The sequence below is a fragment of the Aptenodytes patagonicus genome, chromosome Z (genome assembly GCF_965638725.1).
Source record: "Aptenodytes patagonicus chromosome Z, bAptPat1.pri.cur, whole genome shotgun sequence".
Lineage (NCBI taxonomy): Eukaryota > Metazoa > Chordata > Aves > Sphenisciformes > Spheniscidae > Aptenodytes > Aptenodytes patagonicus.
This window is the reverse complement of record NC_134982.1, coordinates 64270384-64290852: the sequence shown is the minus strand read 5'-3', so window position 1 is coordinate 64290852 and position 20469 is coordinate 64270384. Positions and strand designations below refer to the sequence as shown.

General features: G+C 39.0%; 1 protein-coding gene across 2 annotated transcripts in view; it reads right to left on the bottom strand.

Annotated features, from left to right (window-relative positions):
- Positions 1-20469, bottom strand: part of FER (FER tyrosine kinase) — a 195092-nt gene that overhangs the window by 7335 nt on the left and 167288 nt on the right. For both annotated transcript variants that reach the window (XR_012997479.1, XM_076363240.1), the window contains exons 18-19: positions 7632-7786; positions 4012-4134 (exon numbers count right to left, since the gene is read on the bottom strand). Coding sequence is in view for 1 of the 2 variants with exons in the window: in XM_076363240.1 (XP_076219355.1) it covers positions 4012-4134; positions 7632-7786 (278 nt within the window). In the remaining variant the exon portion in view is untranslated. The remainder of the gene's footprint in view (positions 1-4011; positions 4135-7631; positions 7787-20469) is intronic.

Below are 20469 nucleotides of genomic sequence, written 5' to 3'. Positions count from 1 at the left end.
AATTATTAAACTAATCAAAGCTCAGGTACCAATGACATTTATGTTGGGCATGGTAAATTGTCAGTGTGCTTCTCATCCCTAAGGGCAGCAACCTGCATAGATTTGTTTCCTGTATCTTAGGAAGTAGCTACCCTCTAGGTATTAATTGTGTTCCCTTTTTTCTCCCCATTGAGGAAATCAATAATAAACATTAAGATGGGAGTAGATGTCTTTGCTCTTTTGCCTCTTCCCTTTTTTGTGTCCCTAAGAAGTTCCCTTCCCTTCCCTTCCCTTCCCTTCCCTTCCCTTCCCTTCCCTTCCCTTCCCTTCCCTTCCCTTCCCTTCCCTTCCCTTCCCTTCCCTTCCCTTCCCTTCCCTTCCCTTCCCTTCCCTTCCCTTCCCTTCCCTTCCCTTCCCTTCCCTTCCCTTCCCTTCCCTTCCCTTCCCTTCCCTTCCCTTCCCTTCCCTCTTGCGCTTTATCTATTTATTTTTCCTCTCTCCTGTTTTTTTAACTTTTATATTTTCCCATCATCTTAACTCTCTTACTCTTCTGGTTTGCTTAGATAGGCAGTGGCCTTCCACACCTCTCTGCTGCCATCAACTGAAGGAGGTCTCTGACTTGGTGATGAGCAGGAGAATGAACAATCAGTTAAGTAAATTAGCAGCTAATCATTCAGAAGCCATAGATAAGTGGCCGCTCCAGCTTATCATCCATACCCTGGACCAGAGATGTACTCACAGCAATGCAGGCAACTTCCCAATGAGTAGGAAGTTGGGCAAAAATGCCAGGAGGACTGTATGGATGAACAAGGAGCTCCTGGACAAATTCAAACACAAAAACAGGTAATGTGGGAGGAATACAGAAACATTGACTGAGCATCCAAGGATGAATGGTCTCCATGGTCTCCCAGAGACCAGGGAGAAAGTCTGGAGCAAGGAAGATGTACGCTTGGTGGAAGAGGATCTGGTCAGGGAATACTTAAGCAAAACGGACTAACGTAAGTCCATGGGCCCTGATGGGATGCACCCGTGAGTGCTGAGGGAGTTGGCTGATGTCACTGCAAGGCCACTCTCAGTGATCTTTCATCCATCATGGTGACTGGGATAAGTGCCTGAAGACTGGAGTAAAGCAAATGTCACTCCTATCTTCAAGAAGGAGGACCCGGGGAACTACAGGCTGGCCAGCCTCACCTTGATTCTTGGGAAGGTGATGGAGCTGCTAATCCTGGAAATGATTTCCAGGCACGTGAAGGACAAGAAAGTCACGAGGAGTAGTCAGCACGGATTCACTAAAGGCAAGTCATGCTTGACCAACCTGATCACCTTCTATGATGAAATGACTGGCTTGGTAGATGAGGGGACTTCAGTAAGGCTTTCAACACTGTCTCCCATAAAATCCTCATGAAGACATTGTTGAATTATGGGCTGGATGAGCAGACAGTGAGGTGGGCTGAAAATTGGATGAATGGCAAGTCCCAGAGGGAGGTGGGTGATCAGTGACACAAAGTTTTGCTGGAGGCCAGTAACTACCAGTGTACCCCAGGGGTCAATACTGGGTCTGATCCTATTGAGCATCTTCATTAATGATCTGGATGATAGGGCAGAGTGCACCCTCAGCAAGTTTGCAGATGATGCCAAACTGGGAGGAGGGGCCGATACACCAGAGGGTCGTGCTGCCATTCAGAGGGACCTGGACAAGCTGGAGAAACGGGCTGACAGGAGCCTCATGCTGTTCAACAAGGGGAAGTGCAAAGTCCTGCACCTGGGGAGGAACAACGCCAGGCACCAGTATAGGCTGGGGGCTGCCCAGCTGGGAAGCAGCTTGGCAGAAAAGGCCTTGGGGGTCCTGGTGGGCACCAAGTTGAACATGAGCCAGCAATGTGCCCTTGCAGCAAAGAATGTTAATGGTATCCTGGGCTGCATTAGAAGTGTTGCCAGCAGGTTGAAGGAGATGATCCTTCCTCTCTACTCAGCACTGGTGAGGCCACACCTGGGGTGCTGGGTCCAGTGCTGGGCTCCCCAGTACGAGAGAGACATGGACACACTGGAGAGAGTCCTGCAAAGGGCAACCAAGATGATGAAGGGACTGGAGCCGCTCTCACATGAGGAAAGGCTGAGAGAGCTGTGAATGTTCAGCCTGGAGAAGAGAAGGCTCAGGGGGATCTCATCAATGTATAAAAATACCTGAAGGGAGGGTGCAAAGAAGAGGGAGCCAGGCTCTTTTTAGTGGTGCCCAGTGACAGGGCCAGAGGCAATGGGCACAAACTGTGAGGGTGACCGAGCACTGGCACAGGTTGCCCAGAGAGGTGGTGGAGTTTCCATCCTTGGAGATACTCAAAAGCCATCTGGACATGGTCCTGGGCAGCCAGCTCTAGGTGACTCTGCTTGAGCAGGGGGATTGGACCAGATGACCTCCAGAGGTTCCCGCAAACCTCAGCCATTCTGTGACTCTGTGATTCTATGAACTGTTTACCACATGTAGCTCTCTGAGCAAACGACAGGCAGTGGACAGTAAAGTGAGTTGGCACATAGGATTCTACAGGTAAATGCAGCTCTGTAACTCCAGACTTACTGCACAGGTCTCTGTATCTCTTTCTAAAGCTGAGTATAAATAACACTGGCCTCATATAACAGGTAAATCTGAGAAATATTTTTCCTTTGTTATATTGCATGCATCTGCTCTAGGTGCTGAATTAATGCATGTAACTTCAAAGGAGAATGGCTGGGGTCTAGGACATTTCCAGACAAGATAATATGAAAATAACTAAAAATCCTTTCCTTCACCAAGTTTCCCCTAGAAACTAGTTCTTCAAAACAGTGACAGCAGCAACTACTTTTTGTCCTTAAAGTGAAGTGATTCTACATAGTCATTTAGAATTGAAATTATCCTGGTTTAAAGCAAGCATTCAAGTGACTAAATTCACTGAAGGCTCTTACTGATCGAGTAATTGAGACAGATAAGATCAGGAAGATAATCTGGAGAGTCTTAGCTGACTATCCTAACAGAAGAGCTATTATATGCTGAAAACCAAGAAAACAGGCTGATAAAAGAAATGAAAATTCCGTTAAAAAAAAATGAAAAAGAACTTCTGATGGGCCAACAGGACTATGTTCCCCACAGTATAAAGAGCTGAAAAAGGATAAACATACTTCTCAATCTTTGAATTTTATCAATTTCAAGAGATTATTATTCTCAGTGAATTAAAACAGAATCTCAGTACTTAGGTAGTAAGACTTATTTTTACAAACACTCCTCTGCTCTGGAAAACATTGGATTTTTTGATTTGACCTTTTAAGCAGAAACTTTGACGGTCTTCTACAGTGCTTATAACAAACACTGGCAATCTGTACAAATCAGCAAACAAGCTGTGGGGTTTTTTTAAATCATTTAGCATTTTAGCTTAGAACCTGTTTATGGATTATGCAGTAGTACTATGTAGAGGAGGAACAGTTCTGAAACGCCCCTAAAGATGATGAAAATAAATCAAAATCCTGAAATCCTGCTCACAGTTATTTGCTACTTTAAATAAAAGCCTTTTGATTATTTTGTAAAAGAGAAATGTGGCCTTCAACACTCAACTAGCTTATCATTTTCCACCATAGTTACTAAATTTTTGTCTGAAATGTTTTAATAGAGAAGATGGAACGATACAGATTTTTTGTTCTGGCAGTTTAGAATGTGTATACCTGCATTAGCATAATCTTAAATAATTCATTCTGGTCAAGCCTCTGCTTTGCACAGCAGTAAATCCCTCCTCTCCATCTCACCTTTTAGTTCTGCAACAATGAATGTCAGCATGCTATATAAGTCTTCCATCCTTTAAGTCACTGGTCAGTATATTCCTTTTTTCAAGAAGCCTATATATCACAGTACTCCCTCCAGAAAGCTAGATTCAGCAATTAAAAAATCTCGTAATATTTTTGCTAAAGTTGCTGGATAACTTGTATGTTACGTCTTTGCTATTTTATACTGCATGTACTACATCCTTATGGATCTATACAGCAGTTCTTCCACTCCCTATGAATAACTACCTTTCTCGACTTGTTCTCGTGCTTGTTGGTTGGTCATTCCAGGGTACGGACATACTCCTAAACTGAAGGTCTCCCACAAAAGGATTCCAAAGCTCCATACATCACTCTCAGATGTGTATCTCCCTAAGAAAAGGAGAGAAAACCCTCAGCTTAACGTACAGAGAAATTAATGTTTCAGATAAATATGGCCCCAAATTTTCTGTAAAGGTAAAGTGTTACACTGGCAAGCTTTAGGCAGAACAAAGCTGTAGCTACTAGTAATACATTCTGCAGATATCACAGTCTCCTGTATTACAAATGATAAATAAATTATTTTCAGGTCAATACCTAGGAATAATATAAGCTAACTTAAAGTTCTACAATTTGACAGACCTTACCATGTCAGTTATTTTTCATGCAAGTTAAGAATTTCTTTGCTTCTTAATGTACAAATTTTTTTTTTTCTTTTAATATAAAAGGACAGAAAAATGTCAGTTTTTTTCCCTCCCTTGTTTATAATGACTTTCAATTCAAAAGAACCTTTTAAAAAAATTACCTTTCCCAGTTCCCTAATATAGCATGGCAATGAGTATTCTGAGAGGAGCTACCATCAACATAGTTTGTAAGTGCGAAGAGGGCCTGGTTTTCACGCTTTGAGAAACTGCTCTCTGAAAATGAAAGTATAGTTGCTTCAACTTGTTTAATTTGGACCCTGAAGAACTAATGCACCCAATCAGTTAAAGAAAAAAATCTGGCCTGCTGGTTCCATTATCTTCAACTATGCTTCAGAGATAGCAAAATAGACAATTGATAGATAATTGAATTTCAAACCTCTTTGTGTAATGAAAGCTATATATTATGGGAGAAGGAGAGATCTTGTAGCAGATATTTCTGTTGTCCCTGATGGATTCACATTAAGAAGGATGGATTGACATCAGAAAGTTAAGGCTCCTAGCCCTTTGCAGCAGGACCTGTGAAAATGTTACCTTAAAAATCCATTTTCAACATTACTTTCAACATTTTTCATGACTGTTTTTCTTTGTTCCATACTATTACATTGTATGTATGTGTCGTTATTCTTTAAAATATACACAAGCTTGTGAATGTATTGTTTGTTCATCTCTAATCATTAAGAAGCCCAAACTAAGCCACTTTTGGCTAGAAAAAAGGAATATACATGTAAATTATAGTGCCAGTTGGTGATATGACAACTGTTCTGACGTCAGAAAGTTCAGTTTACTGTTAAACTAAGTATCACTTCCAGCTGCGCTATATTAGCTTGTGTGCATCATAGATGGCAATTATGGACATTCACTGTGCTCTTTGTAGTGAGATTAGTTTTCTTGTCTATGTATCAACTCTCTTCAGAGTTTGGCATCCAGTAATTTAACACTTTTCATTGAAATCATTCAGTAGATACAAGATAGGTGATTAGTTTTTTTTAAAGAAACTACAAGGTCTGCACAGTTAATTATCTTTTCCACTATGACATTATCTGGGCAAAAAAAAGCCTGTTCATTCACAAAAAAAACCCCTCCACACAGTAATTTATTAACATGACAAACAACTCAAAATGTTGTGCTGGAAAAACACACATATTAAATGTGTATTTTAATTTTGAGATAACAGGAAGTAAAAATACCCTACACTTGGCCTAAATATGTAATTTTATTAGGAGCTTTTCAAACATTTTTTTCCACTTGCTGTAAGTGATGGAAATCATATCACTCCAAGCAAAAATAACGGTATGGAATGGCACCAAAGGTTCAATCTCCCACAAGCACCAACAGCTTCAGGATTTTGCTTATGACTTCAGACACAACTCCCTAACCACTCCGTTTGCCCTAATCTGGTTTCTAGACTTCACAACTTGTGGTTATATAATTTAAAATCTTTTTGTGACTGCTATTAATTTATCATATACAGTGACTCCAGAAGTGACTAAAAAATTAACTTTTACGTAGTTTCTTAAGCACTGTAATTGTAATTCATGTAATGGCCAAATGACCCTATCCCTCATTTTCTTCCAACCCTTAAATCTTGCCATTAAGAACTGACATGGACAGTGGTTGCCAACTAGTTTTATAATATTGCAGATTTAGTTCTATTTCACTCTGATATCCTTAAATACCTTCAGCCTTACCTACACAAATTAATGCAATACTTATGATCATATTATTAGGATGGTAAATGGTAAAACACAAACCAATTATTTTTACTCACATCTTCCAAGGGAGTGGAAAAAATGATCCTTCAAAAACACACAGAAATCTTCTGTGACATTTTGAAAGTTGAATATTAGACTGCTGAACACATTAACAAATATTTGAGAGAGCTTATTTTCCAAACACTACAGAAAATCACTTAAAGCTGCTTGAGTATGTATGCATTTTAGGAAACACAAAATAAGTAGATGTTAGTGAACTATCCTCTCCTCTCCTGTACTATGCAGAAAAAAAGACTCAAAAGTACAAAGTGAAGTTGTTGTCACAAGAACCTGTTTCCTGCTTAATGTAGTCCACTGGACTGCATAAGGCTATGAAGGATAGGTTTCCATTATATGTCAAATAAACTCTATGCATTTCTGAAATAACAAAAATAAAAATTCAAAACACCTTTTATAGTGGAACAAACACCCAAAATAGAAAAGTGTGTTCCCCAGTGAACGCTAGCAACACTAACACCTCTTAGAATAATTTATAATACAGGATCAATTAATGTAACTAAATTTATTATTAGCTTTCCAAAGGGAAGATCTGCTTTATTGTGTTATGGCATTAACACCTGCAAAAGTTCTAGTGAGAGGATGCTATCAATCGTAAGTCACAACTTATGACTTCCAATGCATTAAAAAAAAGCTTTAAGAGATGGCAGAAATATTTATAGATACTTCAAATGAAGAATTTAAAACAATTTTTTTCCAAGTACTCAACTAAAGAACTGGTTGAGAGAACTACATCCAAAGCATGGCATCGTTCATTTAATATGCTGCTTCTTCACAGCCCACTTTACTTAGAAAAACTTATTTTTGTAGTTTCATATAAGCTAAAAGCAGCTTCTGTTTCTGTTCTGGAACTATTACCCATGAAGTATGGACCACTTCCCTCAATCAGAAATAGTGGATTTTTTTCCCAAGATAACAGCCTAGCAATATATAAAAATGCAGGTAAAGAAAAGCTGCAGTTAAAAAAAATATAAATCGAGTGACTGTACTTTTTTCCAATGCAATGATTTCTCTAACAGAGTGTTCTAGCATGTTAACACTTTCTACCATTTTCAAAGAAGTGCTAGAACAATCACTGCCATAAATATGCAGAACTTGCATTCATTTTGCTAATGATTATGACTTAGATGACTGACTAGGTAGTCTACTAGAATGAGGTCAGCAACATAACCAAAGCATTATTATATTGCTCCATAATAGCAATTTTGATGTTGCTGCATTATTCTTTTTGAAGGCAAAACAGTATTTTATATGTAACTTAAATACGACTGAAATATTAAAATTATTTTAAACATCATTAATTTGAACGGGGCCCCAGGAATATGTATATATATTCAAATATTGCCCACGGTGTAGTCATGGTGCTCCTTATGCTACTTTTGATCCCCCCCCCAAGAAGATACAGGTATGTCCTTACCATAATTGAGAGCTTCTGGAGCAGTCCACTTGATAGGAATCTGCTTTAGGCCTGACGATGAGTACACACCATCATCCTCTTGCCGGGACATTCCAAAATCGCTTATTTTCAAAATGTTGCTTTCACCTACCAAGCAGTTCCTTGCAGCCAGGTCTCTAAGTTAGAACAAGAAATAAACCCTGCTATTTTTACACATTTGAAAGTACTTGAAGCCATTTAAAATGGCTGAGTCCCTCAGCCAAGATGGTGGCGCCCCTCGGAAAACATATTTAAGAAAGAGTAAAAAACACTGAATAGCAGTTGTGGAAAAGAGGAGTGAAGGAGGAAAAAAAAAAAGTGTGAGAAATAATCCTGTGAACACCAAGGTTGGTGAAGAAGTGGGGGGAGGAGGTGCTGGAGATGCTGGAGGTGCTCCAGGCGCCAGAGCAGAGACTCTCCCTGCAGCCCTTGGAAGGACCCACACTGGAGCAGTTTGCGAAAGACTGTATCCCCTGGGAAGGACCCATGCTGGAGCAGGGGAACAGTGTGAGGAGGAAGCAGCAGCAGAGATGAGCTGTTAAGGGACTGACCACAACCCCCTTTCCCCATCCCCCTGTGCCCCTCGCTGAGGGGAGGAGGTGGAGGAGTCAGGAATGAAGGAATGAAGGTAAGCCTTGGAGGAAGAGAGGGGTGGGGGAAAGGTATTTCAGTTTTCGTCTTTATTTCTCACCATCCAACTCTATTTTAATTGGCAATAAATTAAATTAATGTGACCCAAGTTGAGTCCGTTTTGCTGTGACGGTAATTGGTGAGTGATCTCCCTGTCTTTATCTTGACCCACAAGCTTTTCTGTCTTATTTTCTCCCCCGTCCTCTTGAGGAGGAGGAGTGAGAGAGCATCTGGGTGGGTGCCTGGCAGCCAACCAAAGTCAACCCACCACAAGTGCCCTCTGAGGTCACAGAAATAAACCCGCAGATTAACAAATCAGATTTTATGCAAAATGAAACAGAATTTGAAGAAGCTCCCTGAAACATGTTCCCACAATTATGAAAGACAGTGAGAAACCAGAGAACTGGCTCCATCCTCTCTGCCCATCTTATCTTAGCATTAGAATTTCCATCAAAAATAAAAAGCTACTCAGTATTACAGGAAAAGGAATTTTGGCTCAGTGATGGATGAGAAGCTCAGAAAATCAACAGCCTTCCTTTCCCTCCCTCCATCTCAAACGTGGTTTTTTTTAGATTAGGAAACACCCTGTAGTAATACCTGATAGAAGACATACTGTGGCTTCTCTACAGCATACATTTGGAATAATAATACAAGCTAGTAACGTATTATTAACATACATATTACATTTCATTGTTTCACAATGTATTAAAATACTACATAATAAAATATATATTATTCCCATCTTAATGTAATAAAATACAAGAAATTTTTGAAGGGAGAAAAATGTTAAGCAACGGAATTAAATCTATAACATTAGGAACATCACGAGCAAAGTATTTTTAAACTAAATTTACAACATTTGTTTTCAGCTTAAATAGCTAATATGCTCACAAATGGCTTGTCTTACGTGAATATTCCAGAATAACTACATTAGCTTTAATGTTTTGGATTAGACCTGTAGCATAGTTTTGAAGTGAATCCCCTGAGCACTTAATGCACATTCACTGGTTTTGAAGAATGATTTTGGCGCATGCAAACTAGATTTCTCTTGGAAGAAACTAACCTAGAACTTTGCCCACAGTGTGTACCAAATTTGTTTCTACAGCTAACACAGAAAGAAAGGTCTGAACAAATGACAAACAGCTGCAAACACTATGCATGGTGGGGACATTCATGACAAAGGACTGAACTACATTTAGTCTAAAGTAAAAGTCTTGAGCCATATATAAAGACGTTAAAGCTCGTATATCTACAACTACTTTGATCAACTGATCCGTATCGATACTGCACTACATTATTTGATATGCAGACAGAGCCTGTTTGAGTGTAAATACTATAACTTGATTTAAGAATTTTAATATATTTGACTCGCACAACTTTTCTGCTACTAAGAACATTTATGGCTCTTGAGCTTGATGCTACAGTGATATAAATGCAGTAATTTTTGCCGTTAGAGAAGATGGACCACTTAAAAACAAGTCTGATGTCACAGTCCCCAGCTGAAGATATGCACAAATATATAAAACAGCTCAATATACACTATGTTACATAGTTTGACGTTAGCATGTGGTATTGTTTGCTGAAAGTAAGAGAGCTGCAAAACAAAATCAAATTGTTATTGCTTATACTCAAGTCTGTAAAAAGTATCACCACGAAACTTCAAGAATTTATGTCTTAGGTTCCAATCATACTTTAGTCATTAGGTTTTTTTATTGTTTTACTCAATATAGTCTAGGTTTTGTAACAGATGCACATAAGGAGTGGAAAAAAAAATGAGGTCGTATCTCAAAGAAAATTTACAGCGTTAATTAAAATCATGGACATCTTCCTACCTGAGTCTGACCTAGCATTTAAACATGTTCTGAGTCAGATTAAGAAAAAGCTATATACTGAGCTGTCTTAGGTTTATTCCTCATATCTAAGTCTGATTATTAGGGAAAATATATCATAAATAGTACATAGTACAATGCTTGTAAACAAAGATTACACTCAGTTCACATAATTTTTCTCTGTTTTGTATGTGACAGTTTTCTTTTTCTTTCAGAGTCATCTAGAGGAAGTGTTTTTCATCATTACTGAAAATTTACAAAAACACTTCCATGAAAATCAAACTAGTATTTCAGAAATTTCGTAAAGATTGTGATACTATGTTCAGGATATATGTAAAGTAACACTGGATCTTCTGAGAGACCACAGACACACAAAGCCTTTGCTTCATGAAGCAGTGGTTTTCAAGCTGTCTATTACTGGCAGTGGGTCGCAGAATGATACTATTCAAGCTGCCATGGTGCACATAAGTGCCAAGGGAGGAATCATGGGCCGGTGGTTAGCTAATGGCCCACGACTTGTGCAGGTGGACACAACTGTCAAGTCCACCATCAGTCTTTCCAGGCAAATTGCTTCTTTCTTTTTGTCTCAGTTTGTATCGAATAGAGAAGCATTTTCATTGCCATCTTCCACAGAATATCAATAAAATTTTATGAAATAGTGAGTGCCAAGCTATTAACAGTAAGATAGAAAACGATGCATTATGATAAAACTTAACTTACTAATAAAGCTACAAATAGCAAAGTAAATGTAATAGTGCTGGTTATGAGACTCACAGTATTAATACCTTTTTCTGCTTTTAGCTAAAACTCAAATTTTTGAAGCTATAATACTATGTATTACTTTTAATACAACATTTGTGTTAATAAAGCCTTTTGAGCACTTAATATGTTTACTTCTGATTTAAGCAAATTTGCCTTTTTCCTTTCTCATGTGTAAGGTAGGCTCTTTCTCTCACTTATTTAGAAAATACTTTAGATGTGAACTTTTTTCCCCCTTTTTACTTCACTTTAGACATAGTCTTTTTAAAGGACTTTTGTAATCCCCCTCTGTAATGCCTGCACTTAGTTTTCTTTTCACAGTTCTTGTGAGGAGTTGGTTCTTGGAGTACATAGAAACCAACAATGTTTAGCAGATCCAGTGGTATTTAAAATCATGCTAAATCCCACCAAAAGTTCTGTTACTTTGCACTTTTAATAACTTGCCATTCAGTGGGGTGAAACAGTATGAGTACTATTTCATTCCTCAGGCTTATAAATGTCCTGAAAGTTAGAGTATCTTTTTAGCATTTCTACTGTCATTTTACATCTGTTTCATATCCTCAGTGACTTGTTGCTGAATTTTCCAGATTTCCTTATATGTATTTGCATGCTTAAAAGCATTTTTAAAACATTGTTACACTGAAGGTTATAGCTACATCAAGCTTTTTTTTTTATTATTTATTCTGAGGGTTTGGTTAAGATTGTTCAGTATTTTTCAAACAATTTCTTCACTGTTCCTCCTCATGTCTGACAGCCTCTTTTAAAAGGATGTTCATATTTTTCAGTCTAGATACAAGAGAAAATTACCAAAAACGCATTTTGGTCACTGTGATTTATTACAGAATTTATAGCCAGAATCTGAAAAAAAAGGGCATCAAGAAGTATTACTTCCATTGCTCTAAATTAATAACTAACAGCTTTAATTTTCTTCCAGTTTCCAGGATTCTAATTCATTTCAATTTGCTACAGAAAAAAAGGAAAGAGCTCTAGTATAATAGTGTTAAGGGGCTTATAAAAAAACCTTTAGATCTTAACCTCCCCTATGAAATGCACACAGCGGGGTTTCATTCAAGTATGTATGATAGATGACATGAGTGAGGGAAAACAAGAAAATGTAAATATATAGGGCTGATGACCGAAAACAACTATGAGGAGTCAATATTACAGATAACTTCAGTGTTAAATATTTGTAGTAAATCATGACACTTTCTAGATGGCCTTTTTAAAAAAAAAACAACCAAATCAACTATGCTCTACTTGTCTTCTTTTCCCTAAAAAAACAAGTATGTTCCATCTGTTTTCTCTTCCTTCTCCTTAATGTTTCCCAAAGCCAACATCCTGAACAAGTACAGATATAATTGCGTGGAATTAGATGTCTCTATCTGCTTGGGGTGTTTTTTTTTTTTCTCATATAGCATTTGCTACTTGCTGCAAATTCCATAAAATCAGTATTTATCTTTAACATAGAAAACAAGAAAATATTCTTTATTTCACATTGTGAAAGCTGTACAAATTGGGAACAAATTACACTGAGCTGCTACAGGACAAGTTCATTAGTAAAAGAAAAGCTAACTCACACTATTTAATACCAAGATTATGTAAGTTCCTAGTGCTATTAGAAACAAAGCGCCTTCCCCCAACTACTAAGGAATAAAAATTAATACATAACTTGGAAATTTCAATTTTAAGCACTGCTATGCAGTCCCTATAAACAGAAACAGGACATTGACTAGGAATCACTAATATGGGTTGGATATGCTGAAACTGCAAGAGATAGCTCATAAGACTTTTGCTAAAAATCCAACAGCCAGTTAGAGGAAGTAGAGGCAATTTCTCTGAGCTGGCAGTTGTTACCAACTGGATTCATGTCTGTCAGTAAAGACATAAACCTCATAAACTTTTCTCTAAGGACACTCTTATACTCTCTCCCCACTTCCTTCCACCTCCCCAAAAGAACTACACAGCAAGTAATACCTAGTGTTTCAATGGAATTCCATCAATTAAAGCAAATCAAAACAAGAGTAAACTTCTCATTACTAAACCAGCAGGACAGACTGCCTCACTGAACTAATTAGCCATTTTATATCCCCTCCCTGGATCATGCAGTTAAAACACTCTTAGGTGATAAAAGCAAGTAATTAGTTAGTGAACAGGACCAGTTTATCTCCTCTGCACATTTAATTCAATGAAAATAGTCTATTACCTGATTAAAAAAGAAGGAGTGGCAAGTCTACAAGTGAAACTGTTGGGTTTTTGTGGACTATAAGACACTATTTCTCTTTCAAACACCTGAGGTAATTTCCAGTGGTGTCTAAATCAAAACACACCTATTTCAGAACTTTCTTGATATGCATATGCTGCTACTTTTGCTGTATGTGGAGAACATAGCAAATAGTATGTACCTACTAACAGACTGGGAGAATATTAGAGGGTCAGAAACACACCCTTCTGTGCATTCTATGTTGCCTTCCCCCTTTACACTTTGTTTTACTTACTTCTTCATGTTATTTTAGCTATCACATTATAAATACTAACGGAGCAATATTAACTATAATGCTAATAATTTCTCTCAGTTCCTCATATAATGCAAGTCCATCTTCATCTTCACAGATGAACAGTATTAGGAAACCAGAGAAAGTCCAAGTTAGATGCAGTAGTGATTTCTCAATAATGTCAGGTGTTCTGCTTGCTATCCGTAGTTTTGGTTATTGCTCAGTTCTTCTCAACTATAAAATGAGTAAATTCTCCCACCTCACAACATTAGTGACATTCAACTACTCCCTCTAAAGCACTTCGCAATTTTCAGATGAAGGACTTAAAAAATTTGCAAAAAGAACTCAAAAGAAAAAAAGTAACAAAACAAACCCCAAATAACTGTATTCAGTAGCTGAACACAAGCAGAAAAACTAGCTTGTATCTAAAAATGCATTTTTTCCACAGAACTTTTATTTCCTCCACCTGTAAGAGTAAAATGTATCCTACATGCCAGAAATAGTCTGCATTGCACTGCCCACTCATTGTCACGATAGTAAGAGCTATCATACAAAATGCTTTATAGCAACTTGGTGAACATATTCCTGTGAACTAGGGTTAGTAAGATCACATTAATCAAAAGGCAAACTTCCAGTAATAAAGGCCAAAGAAAACAGAAGGAAATATAAAAGCCCAATAAAGCATAAGCATCTAAATTACTTTAATACACTATAACATGGTGTAACTAAAAATTGGTTGGTAAGTCGGTAAACAAGGAATCTATTCATACATGTCAGATTTCTCCAAAATAACAAAACTATATTCAAATACAAAATATGCTCCTTAGAAACTGTGAGGAGTTGTTAAGTGTTTTTGAAAATGCTGTAAGGGTAAACACACTGTTGAGGATCACAGTGTTTCTAATTCAAAATTCCAAACATTTATGCGTTATTATTGTCATCCCCACCCTCAAAAAACGTACTTGGTAACTGTTATGTTCCTGATATTCTCTAAGTGCTTTGCTCAATGTATGATAGATTGTGGCATGGGTCACAGTAGTAGATGACAGAACGCTACAGCCCCCTATTCAGAACTGCAGAGTAGGATGCATTTGGTTCACGAGGACAAAGCATATTGCTTCATCTGTTGAGGATTGCACAGCTCAATAAGGAAACCACTGCTTGAAGTGAACTTAACCCTCAGTCCCACCCCAGAAACCTTCATGTTATTCACATTCCTACGGCTACCTTTTCTGAACAAGTGACAGCTGTCCTGGACTGTAGAAACATAGCAAGAAGAAACTCTTAATGAACTGTGGTACAGAAAAATATATTCACATTTTCTGTACCACAGTTTGTTACTGCAAATGCCTTCACATACTTAAGATATAAAATCAGATAAAAAGTTTACTTATTGTACAGTCATTTCTGATGAACAAGTACAGTATGAGAATCAGCGGATTATATTAATTTTTATAGTCTGCAAAATGGTCAGTTACTAATGAACAAACACACAATTACAGTACGGTATACTTTGAGGTAGGTACAAATATTGGGCATACTAAGTTAGATACATTATTCAATTATTTTTGTAGAGGAGTAGCAGTACTGACTTTAGGACTTCGAACAGAATACTTTCCCCAATATGTTTATGTTTCAGCGTCAAACTTTCTGTTTTACTTCTTGACCATGAGAGAGATCACTCATACCTCCAAAGGCATTAAGTGTCCCTTTGGAGGTACAAAACTGAAGCACAAATGCTACATAATATTATCACTTCTCACAGTTGTAGTTCTGGTCTCCTAATACTTGGTGTTTGATATAAAGAAGTCTAGTTCTTAGAGTTGAGTAACTGCGTTACGTATGAATCTCAATTTTCATTAAAAAAGAAACCATTTAAGATGGATGACTGTGAAGAAGAGACTGGAAATGAGTTTGGAGATAAAAGAGGAATAAGAAGAAACCCAAGCTTCCTGTTTTCTGAATGTTTTACATTTTTAAGTGATGCAGTATTTTTTAAAAAAAACAAGATTGGTAATTCTACATGGAAGAGAGTTGAGCTGATCCAGACTCCTCCTCTGAAGAGCGACAAGGTCACTCCTGCATCTTGGAGCCTTCTCACCTGCCTGCTCTGGGTATATTTTTACTAGGGAGAAACTCAGGTTGGTGTCACACATTATATGGGACTTGTCACCTACAGAGGTAATAACGGAGGAAAATTAAACAATTGTAAACATTGTTTGCAGCCCAGAGATGGCTCAAGGGACTATAAAGATCTACTGACACATTAAAAAATTTTTATCTTCTTTGAGTTTTATTCAGGTAGGTTACTATGTGTCCTCCATTTTCCTAGTAGGACAAGGTTTCTGTACTAGCAATTTTAAAAGAGATAAAGATGGGCATTGTAGACAATGAGCAGTTCCTGAAGAGAATCAAAGCAGTAGACTATGAAGACAGAAATGAAGCAATAAATCAATACATCATCTATTCCTCCCACCTTTTTCCTATTTCTGAGGTTTTCTTCACAATGCCTGCTTCTGGGACAGAAACATTCCTATCAGCACCATTTAAATGTTTTTCATCTGCATTTTCTCAACTTTTTTAGAAATTAACAGTTATTGTCTGTAATTTTCTGAACAATTATTTTGATAAAAATTGCATCATAGTCATTTTAGTCTATAATAGTCATCTTTGCATTGACATCCCTGTAGATTTTTATAATCCATTTTCCCTGTACATTGCTGATTACATAGAATCATAGAATCGTTTAGGTTGGAAAAGACCTCTAAGATCATCAAGTCCAACTGTTAACCTAGCACTGCCCAGTCTACCACTAAACCATGTCCCTAAGCACCACATCTACATGTCTTTTAAATACCTCCGGGGATGGTGACTCAACCACTTCCCTGGGCAGCCTGTTCCAATGCTTGACAACCCTTTTGGTGAAGAAATTTTGCCTAATATCCAACCTAAACCTCCCCTGGCGCAACTTGAGGCTGTTTCCTCTTGTCCTATCACTTGTTACCTGGAGGAAGAGACCAACACTCACGTCGCTACAACCTCCTTTCAGGAAGTTGTAGAGAGCAGTAAGGTCTCCCCTCAGTCTCCTGTTCTCCAGGCTAAACAACCCAGGTCCTGCAGCCATTCGTCATAAGACTTGTGTTCTAGACCCTTCACCAGCTTCATTGCTCTTCTTTGGACATGCTCCAACACCTCAATGTCTTTCTTGTAGTGAGGGGGCCCAAAACTGAACACGGTATTCGAGGTGCGGCCTCACCAGTGCCGAGTATGGGGGAACAATCACTTCCCTACTCCTGCTGGCCACACTAGTTCTGATACAGGCCAGGATGCCATTGGCCTTCTTGGCCGCCTGGGCACACTGCTGGCTCATATTCAGCCATCTGTCAATCAATACCCCCAGGTCCTTCTCTGCTGGGCAGCTTTCCAGCCACTCTTCCCCAAGCCTGTAGCGCTGCATGGGGTTGTTGTGACCCAAGTGCAGGACCCAGTACTTAGCCCTGTGGAATCTCAGAAAACTGGCCTTGGCCCATCGATCCAGCCTGTCCAGGTTCCTCTGCAGAGCCTTCCTACCCTCGAGCAGATCAACACTCCTGCCCAACTTGGTGTCATCTGCAACCTTACTGAGGGTGCACTCGACTCCCTTGTCCAGATCACTGGTAAAGATATTAAACAGAACTGGCCCCAATACTGAGCCCTGGAGAACACCACTAGTGACCGTTCGCCAACTGGATGTAACTCCATTCACCACAACTCTTTGGGCCCGGCCATCCAGCCAGTTTTTGACCTAGCAAAGAGTACGCCCATCCAAGCCAGGAGCAGCCAGTTTCTCTGGGAGAATGCTGTGGGAAACGGTGTCAAAGGCTTTACTAAAGTCCAGATGAACAACATCCACAGCTTTTCCCTCATCCAGTAAGTGGGTCATCTTGTCATAGAAGGAGATCAGGTTAGTCAAGCCTTTCATAAACCCATGCTGACTGGGCCTGATCACCGGGTTGTCCCGTACGTGCCACGTGATGGCACTCAAGATGATCTGCTCCATAACCTTCCCTGGCACCGAGGTCAGGCTGACAGGCCTGTAGTCCCCCAGATCATCCTTCCTGCCCTTATGTTGATGGGCGTCACACTTGCTAACCTCCAGTCAACTGGGACCTCCCTGGTTTGCCAGGACTGCTGAAAAATGATTGAAAGTGGCTTGGTGAGCACTTCCACCAGCTTCCTCAGTACACTTGGGTGGATCCCATCCAGCCCCATAGACTTGTGTGTGTCTAAATGGTGTAGCAGGTCGCTAACCATTTCCCCTTGGATTATGGGGGCTTCATTCTGCTCCCCATCTCTCCAGCTCAGGGGGCTGGGTACCCGAAGAATAACTGGCCTTACTATTAAAGACTGAGGCAAAGAAGGCATTAAGTACCTCAGCCTTTTCCTCATCCTTTGTCACTATGTTCCCCCCCCTGCATCCAGTAAAGGATGGGGATTCTCCTTAGCCCACCTTTTGTTGCTAATGAATTATAGAAACATTTTTTAATTGTCTTTTACAGCAATAGTCAGATTAAGTTCTAGTTGGGCTTTGGCCCTTCTAATTTTCTCCCTCCATAACCCCACGGCATCCTTGTAGTCTTCCTGAGTTGCCTGCCCCTGCTCCCAAAGGTCATAAACTCTCCTTTTTTTCCTGAGTTCCACCAAAAACTCTCTGTTCAGCCACGCCGTTCTTCTTTCCTGCCGACTGGTCTTTCGGCACATAGGGACGGCCTGCTCCTGAGCCTTTAAGATTGCCTTCTTGAAGAATGTCCAGCCTTCCTGGACTCCTTTGCCCTTCAGGACTGCCTCCCGAGGGACTCTGTCAACCAGGACCCTAAGCAGGTCAAAGTCTGCCCTCCGTAAGTCCAAGGTAGCAGTTCTGCTGACCCTCCTCTTTACTCCTCTGAGAATCGAAAACTCCATCATTTCAAGATCTCTGTGCCCAAGACGGCCTCCAACCATCACATGACCCACAAGTCCTTCTCTGTTCACAAACAACAGGTCCAGTGGGGTGCCTTCCCTAGTTGGCCCACTCACCAGCTGTGTCAGGAAGTTATCTTCCACACACTCCAGGAACCTCCTAGACTGTTTCATCTCCGCTGTGTTGTATTTCCAGCAGCCATGTGGTAAGTTGAAGTCCCCCATGAAAACAAGGGCTAGTGATTGTGAGACTTCTCCCAGCTGCTTATCAAATATTTGGACTGCCTCTTCATCCTGGTTGGGCCATCTATAACAGACTCCTAGCATGATATCTGCCTTGTTGGCCTTTCCCCTGATTCTCACCCATAAACACTCAACCCTATTGTCACCATCATTATTAAACTCTAGACAGTCAAAAGACTCCCTAATGTACAGGGCTACCTCACCACCTCTCCTTCCTTGCCTATCCCTTCTGGAGAGTTTACAGCCATCCACTGCAGCACTCCAGCTGTGTGAGTCATCCCACCATGCTTCTGTGATGGCAACTATATCACAGTTTTTCTGCTGCACAATGGCTTCCAGCTGTGAGACTTATGAATGTCTAATGTTGGGGGTTTTTTTCCCTTGTACTTCATTTATATCTTGAAACAAAATGTTGCAATTCAATTTCATTTGTGTGCTGATTTATTTCATTTGATTGGCAGGAAAGCTTCCCCTATCTTTGTCCAATGTGAATAACTTAATAGAATACTTTATTACTCCCTGCAATTTGATAGTAATACTCAACGTTCTATAGGTAGCTGCTTTTGCCTTTCTAAAGTTATGGGAATCAAAGATTTACATAGCATACATTTTATAGCCATGAGAAAGCCCTTTACAAATTAAGTTTGTACAACTGCACAGTAACCTATCCAGCCTCCCCACTTCTCATAAAGTAATGGTTTACACCACGAGAGTGAACTCTAGAAAAAAAAATTACAAAAAGCAATCCTAGTGATAGTCTTAATGAAAACTAAAGGTCTGGATCGTCCTAGGACTGGATGATAAGTAACTTTATGGAAATCCTATTAGGGCAACTGTAAAGTGGAAAACGCCTTCCAGAAATCCCCAATGACATGACACACAGAGGAGTAATACCACTGCTGGATCCCATGCAACCACTCCTATGCTCTTGAAGTTTTTGATAGAAACATTACAGAACATATGAAGCACAAATATTGATACATTTATGATACACATAAGATTTTTAATATTCCTTAAAAATCTATTTGATATTAACTGAATTATAGGGGAAATTAAGCATCCAAAATGTAATTATCCAAGGTGGATAATTATCCAAGATGGACCAGAACTTAAGTTTACATTTTGTGCTCCAGAAAGTTGCAGTGGACTCAATTCACAATCACAGATGTCTTCCATTTCCAATATCAGTCATACAAGTAAACTGTACTATTCATAGTAAGGCAAATACCATTTTAAAGAAAAAATTTCCACAAGTACTGTATCATTCACAGAAGCAACTAAAACGAAACACAACAATAGAGCGTATGATTGTACTGACAAGCGTATTTGTTTTGATAATATCATGGCATTGTATGTGTGATGACACAGAACTTGCTACAATAACTGTCCTTACCCTTTTATACAAGGAGGATGCCTCAATTTAGTTCTTAATTCTGAATTTAGTTCTGAATTAATCTCTTCCTTATTCTATTCTATAGTATAATGTCAAAATATCATTGATTTCTTTGTACAGAGGCATTAAACATTGGTTTAACTTGTTTACAAACTTAGTAACATCTGAAGAGCCAGACTGGGTATGGTCAAAGATCATATTCACTTGCCCATTATACGTCAGTGATAGAAAAGCTTACGTGCTGAATTTAAAGAAAATGTCTAAAGCAGAGTAGCTTCTAGCACTGACTTTCTGATAAGTTTTTTAGAAAATATGCAGACAGGCATGGATTAAGATTTCAAAAGTAACAGAGAAGTATGGACTAAGTTCATTTTTTTTTGGTAGATAAAGTATTATATAGGCACTAGATCCCAAGACACTTCAGTTAATGAAGTTAAAAAATGAAAAGCTAATAATCAGGGTAAAAAGAAATGAAGCATCCAGCATAATTAAGGTACAAGAGACTACATATTCATGAAAATAATACACAAGGAGTA